Source organism: Pipistrellus kuhlii, unplaced genomic scaffold, assembly GCF_014108245.1.
Source record: "Pipistrellus kuhlii isolate mPipKuh1 unplaced genomic scaffold, mPipKuh1.p scaffold_m20_p_14, whole genome shotgun sequence".
Classification (NCBI taxonomy): domain Eukaryota; kingdom Metazoa; phylum Chordata; class Mammalia; order Chiroptera; family Vespertilionidae; genus Pipistrellus; species Pipistrellus kuhlii.
The window spans coordinates 32,723,073-32,728,816 of NW_023425449.1; the positions used below are offsets into that span (position 1 = coordinate 32,723,073).

Below are 5,744 nucleotides of genomic sequence, written 5' to 3' on the forward strand. Positions count from 1 at the left end.
GGATCAGGGTTTCGTAGTAATAAAAATAACCAAAGAATGTGCTCCAACGCCCGCCCACCCCCTGGGGCTTCTAAATTAATAGGCAGGAATCAAGGTTATTATAGTTGCATATTAAAGCCAAATAATAGGTTAATCTATAGATTTTATGAAGGATGATCTTTTTAAGACGACCTTTTGCCAAAATAAGTTATCATAAGCTTAAGCTCATGGAGGGTGGCAATTAAACTTATAACAGGACTAGAAAGTAACAACCAATTTATTAACAAGCATATAAGAACCTCATATATACAATTCAATGGTGTCTATAAAATCATCACTTTAGTTGACTACATAATATTTCAGTGTTGCTACCAGAGCCCAAACCATTTGGGGGCAACTTTTACTTGGCACACGTTCCAAGACTTCAACCCCCCATGATTTTCACTACGTATGCGACCCCCACCAACAACACATTCAAGATACGCCTGCTACTTATAAGCATGAGATACTGAAGGCAGCACACTATTAACACTGTGACGTATGACTCAGGCTCATTTCTTTGAATGATGGTCTAATCAAAACCACAGGATTTCACAGTGGCCAATGGCAATGGGTCAAATGGTGCCCAAGAGAAAGAACTTGCATCCCGTCACTGATTGCTGAACTGGACGACAGTTCAAGGTCGAGAATGGAGGAGCAGCTAATTATACTAGATGACTCCATCATTCCCTATCCTGGAGTTCTGAGAGCGCCTCCTTTTCAAAATGGCCCACCCAGAAGAGAGGAACTGTAACAGTGGTGAAACATATCCTCTTAGCTACAAAAAAATGAAGTGTAAATCCCACCAATATCTTCTCCGTGCAGTTTCTGAGTAAACAGAGGGAAATTAAGGAAACACTCTCTCTCTTTCTCCAGCCTATCTTTAACTCCAACACTAAGGGAAACTTCCTCTTCCAAAGGCTCAAAGATTTTCCATATGCTGTGGTCAGCAAACTGCGGCTTGCAAGCCACATGCGGCTCTTTGGCCCCTTGAGTGTGGCTCTTCCACAAAATACCACGGCGTAGGCAAGTCTATTTTGAATAAGTGGCATTAGGAGAAGTTTAAGTTTAAAAAATTTGGCTCTCAAAAGAAATTTCAATCATTGTACTGTTGGTATTTGGCTCTGTTGACTAATGAGTTTGCCGACCACTGCCATAGCAGGTAAGGGGGAACTCTGAGGCCCCAGAGCAGACACTGGGTTAATCAACAATATTTTCCAAAGACCTCCAATATGCACCATGTTGACTCAAGTTTGACGGACACCAGTGTATCTACAGGCAACAACGGTTCTAAGATCCAAACAAGATGGCTCAACAGGAAGTCTTTGTCACCCGGGCACTGGTCCCGCCCCCTGGAGACATTCTTCAGCCCCATAGTGACAACCCTCCCCACAAACTGCATGCAACCAAGAGAACCATTTGACTGCTGCCATTAGGGCAGAGGGGAAAACATCCCTGAGTCCAGACATTGTCACACCACCCCATGGGGCAGCCAACGATGGAGGGCAAGAAGTCTGAATCATGGGACAGTTCTGTCAGTCACATTCCTCCTGAGGAAGGGTGTAAACCAGCCAAGGAAACCACTTCCCAGATTAGCCCTGCATAAGCACAGGCTCCCTGGCAGAAACAATGATACTGGTATTCGGGCCTCGCAGTCCTGCCTAAATCTGAGTTGTCGGGATTCTTTTTCCAAGCAGCCAGCTCCCATGAGGTCACTTACCCTCAGTCCTTAGTGCTGTCAGGAGGCATCTGCCTGAAGAGCCATGGAGGAAGCATTCTGGGTGGCACCTAAGTCCAAGTGGTGTGCTGGGAGGCACTGGAGAGGATCATGGGTAATGAACCCAAAGGAACAGACAAGTCCTCTCCGAGATCACTTCCGGAAAGTCACACGGTAGGGAGGAGTCAAAGGTTGGTGTAAAATGATTCTAACCCTGATAAACCTGGGCTCAGTAGGATAGATCATTTTATTTTGTATTTTTTAATCATTACTTAGGATCATATTCTAGGTCCGGCTCCCAGATCTCCCTCCTCCTGTATTCAAGGTGATTTCCATACAGGCAAGTATAGCTTTCCTGGATTAATGACTATCTCAGTAGCAATCATAGCAATTTTCTGCACATAGAAAGAATACAGATTTGCTGTTTCCAGGCAGATAACTAAAATCATCAAGTGGGGCTCAATCTTAGACTCTGAAATTGTCAAGTTTACAATCTCTAACTATCCTTGTGTGGATCCTTAAGAGGTAAAAGAATTTCTGCAGCAATTTTTTTTTTTTATGAGAAAGCCATGAGTTTCTTTCCTTATTATGCATCTCAAATTACGGTTTCTAGTCATAGAGGTTAGCACGCTAGTTGTAAAGCCCCTGGATGAAGGAATACTGGAGTTTATATTCAGATTACCAGATGATTTTGCAGCCTTCTTCACTACTTTATGATGGGGGCACACAGACTACAAGAGAATGTGTTTCATGAAACGAAGTAGCTTTTCCTTTTATCACCCAATGCACATGTTTCCCGTGAAGCATTTTAAAAATCCTACCTGATTTATACATCTGCTATGGTTTAAAATGCTACTAACAGTACTTTAAGCCGAGCTTCCTCTTTTTTAAAAACGTGTCTGCTTTAGTCTCTGAAAGCAAAAGTAGCATGCTGCACTTAACATTTTCCCCGATCAAATTGCATAGTTGAGGCAAATTCATTTGTGCTTTGTAGCAGAACTCACAGTAGGTGTTCAGATCTGAAGAAAACCGTTGATGTGTGAACGCAAGGCCATGGTCAAGCTCACCTTGGTGTGGCGTGTATGTGTGCTCATGAGATGCATCGCCTTTTACACCTCCGTGATTTGGTTGAACCATGGGCTTTGGCCTTCTACCCAAGGGGTGCACACAGAGCGTGAAATCAAACATAGCGGAAATGGTACCAAGTCTATGGAAGCTCCTCCTCCTCGGAGCGAAGGCGGGGAAGGGGGGGTCTCAGTCTGGTTGAGGTATCCAGCCCTCAATCCACAGTGGCTGTATATCACTGAGTCTTGCTCATTTTGAGGATTGTGTCTGTAGCGCTTCAAAAGGGACAAAGAAAAAAGAAGGCACGGGTGTTTCTCAAGTCGCCAATATTCAACTCAACCGACAACAAAAAGTCTTCCATTTCCAAGCTGTCTGTCCGGAGGGAGGCTACACGGCGGCCACAGGGCTCTCCTCCAGCCCCGGGTCCTGGGAGGGACTTATTGCTTCGGGGAAGGGCCCCGGGTAGGTCTGGGCTGCGCCCTGGACGCCCCTCCGCAGCCGGGCCTCGGCGGGGAGCTCTCCCTGCGCGCTGGTGCTGAAGGCCGGGCAGGAGCGCGTCCGGGCGTGCTTTTCCGCGGTGCTGCCGTCGGGGCGGCCCACCAGCTCGCTCACCGTGCCCAGCGGGAACTCGCGCCACCGCTGCCTCTGCAGCGCGTCCTCCTTGTACTTGATGGAGTACCAGGCCAGGAAGATGAAGATGAAGCCCACGAACTTGAGGCCGGCCGCCAGGCCGAAGTAGACGAAGCGGAACGACGTCACGTTGTACTCCCAGCAGGAGCCCTGCACCCCGCATTCCTGCTGCCAGAGCATGCAGGTGGTGTCGATGACCGCCCCAAAGTAGATCGGGGTGGGGATGTAGGCTGGAGGGGGGCGCAAGGGGAGGGAAGAGAGGAAGCGTGGTGAGCGCGTCTGAGAACACAGATCGGTGAGTTAGCAAATTTAAAATGTAACATTGTTAGCTGAAACCGGTTTGGCTCGGTGGATAGAGTGTCGGTCTGCGGACTGGAAGGTCCCAGGTTCGATTCCGGTCAAGGGCATGTACCTTGGCTTTGGGCACATCCCGGTAGGGGGTGTGCAGGAGGCAGCTGGTCGATGTTTCTCTCTCATCGACATTTCTAGCTCTCTATCCTTCTCCCTTCCTCTCTGTGGAAAATCAATAAAATATTTTTTTAAATGTAACATTTTTAAATACTTAATATTTTCTGTGTGCCCAGAATCCAAGAGAGGGGGGCGGTGTTCTTGCCTCACTTGATTTTGTTAAATGCATGTCACGCCTGATAATACATTTTACTACAAAAATGTTTACTAAACTGTTGAAACTTTATATCTCCCCGCTTGCAATCCAGTCAGAATGCGTTATTGATTTTTAGGGTCATAAAAAAAAGTCTGCTGCTAAAAATGCAATGTGGGAATCCTTTTAGACTTAAAAACCCGATTTTGTCATTAGGAGGTTATGCCGGAAGCCTTTATGATCCACTAAAATCCAGGACAGGGAGCTCTTGGGCTCTAGTGTTGGATGAGGTAAACGCTGTCTCCCGTAAGTGAGAAATCATATGAAAGGGCACCTTTATAAAGGCGCTTGGCGGTATAGAAAGAACGAAGGCATAACATTCATCTATGAAGCTCAGGGAACGTCTGGGATGTGTAGCAGTACCGTCGTTCTGGGGCCATTCTTTAATCCCATAAGAAAGAAAGTCTATCCAAGCGGACTGCCTTCATCACTCGTCACTCCCCTTGAGGGAATGTGTCCCCATCCCAGACTTGTTCCCCTTCCGAAGCCCACCCCTCCTGAAATATATATATTTCAATAAAACTTAAGCTAAGGTTGGATTAAATAATAAATGTCTGTCATGTTCTCCCTCCTGCTGTTACATGGTCCATCTGTTAACCTACCTTGACCTCCACATCCAGGTCCAATCACCCCACCTTTAGGGCATCAAAACAGGCCAGCAAAAAAGGAGGAACTGTTTTTCTTTTCCTGCTCAACTACCCCTTTGCTAAACAAACTTCCTTCTTTGAAAACGACTTTTCAAAGAGAAGTGTAAGGCATACTTCTTAACTATATCAAAGTCTGGCAGAATCTCCTTTAACCAGCATGTTTTGGAGGGGAAAAAAAGGTACCATCAGCGTCTTATTGACACCAAAACACAAGCCCTTCACTGAATACAACCAGAAAGAGGCCTTGAAGGTCCACTGGAAAGTGCTCGCTCTTGGGCCATCAACCACAACATGGGACAAATGGAAAATTCCAGACAGGATTAAAATTTCTAAGGGTCAGATGATACCATTTTAAAACATTTCACCTTTCAAAACTGAAATAACAAAATTTGAATCAGAAAAAAAAATTTGTGTTTCTCTGGACAATGATACTGATTACTGGGGGAAATAACAGCTGTAGAAAATCAGACTCACACTTAAAAGGAAGAAAATGTGCCAGGTGATGAGGAAAGTCAATTAAAAATACATTGAAATTGATCAGGGGAATGGACTACCTCACGCGCTATTTCCTGTGCATTGTCCCAAGACATCACAGGGTGATGCAGTGTTTGGGGAAATCAGAGCAATATGCTTCGTGCCCAAGTGAGCTCAGCGACTCACAAACCAACACAGCACTGAGGCTCTTGGTACTCAGGCCAGGGCAGACCCTGGGCATCTTTTCTTTTTTCTTTTTAGAATATTTTTCTTTCTTTTCCTCAGAAAACTTGATAGGTGCCCTCTTGGCCCAACCCAATAACATTAGTGGGATAAAGAAATGGGGATTTTCACCAACAAACAGAGCACCACTCTCCATCACTCTCATGCTAAAAGGCCACCAAAGTGTGTGTGTGTGGGGGGGGGGGGGGGGGGATAAAAATAAAAAAATAAAAGGCCACCAACAGACAAGAGCACCAGGATCCTAAGCCTGTCGTAACTGCTTGGTTCAATATTTCTTACAGAACAAAAT

At 45.7% G+C, this 5,744-nt stretch overlaps 1 protein-coding gene across 2 annotated transcripts in view; it reads right to left on the reverse strand.

The window, feature by feature from the left end:
- Positions 1-1,055: 1,055 nt before the first annotated feature.
- Positions 1,056-5,744, reverse strand: part of SLCO5A1 (solute carrier organic anion transporter family member 5A1) — a 92,575-nt gene continuing 87,886 nt past the window's right edge. For both annotated transcript variants that reach the window (XM_036437106.2, XM_036437105.2), the window contains one exon: positions 1,056-3,660. In XM_036437106.2, the coding sequence (XP_036292999.1) occupies positions 3,188-3,660 (473 nt within the window). In that variant the 3' untranslated portion in view covers positions 1,056-3,187. The remainder of the gene's footprint in view (positions 3,661-5,744) is intronic.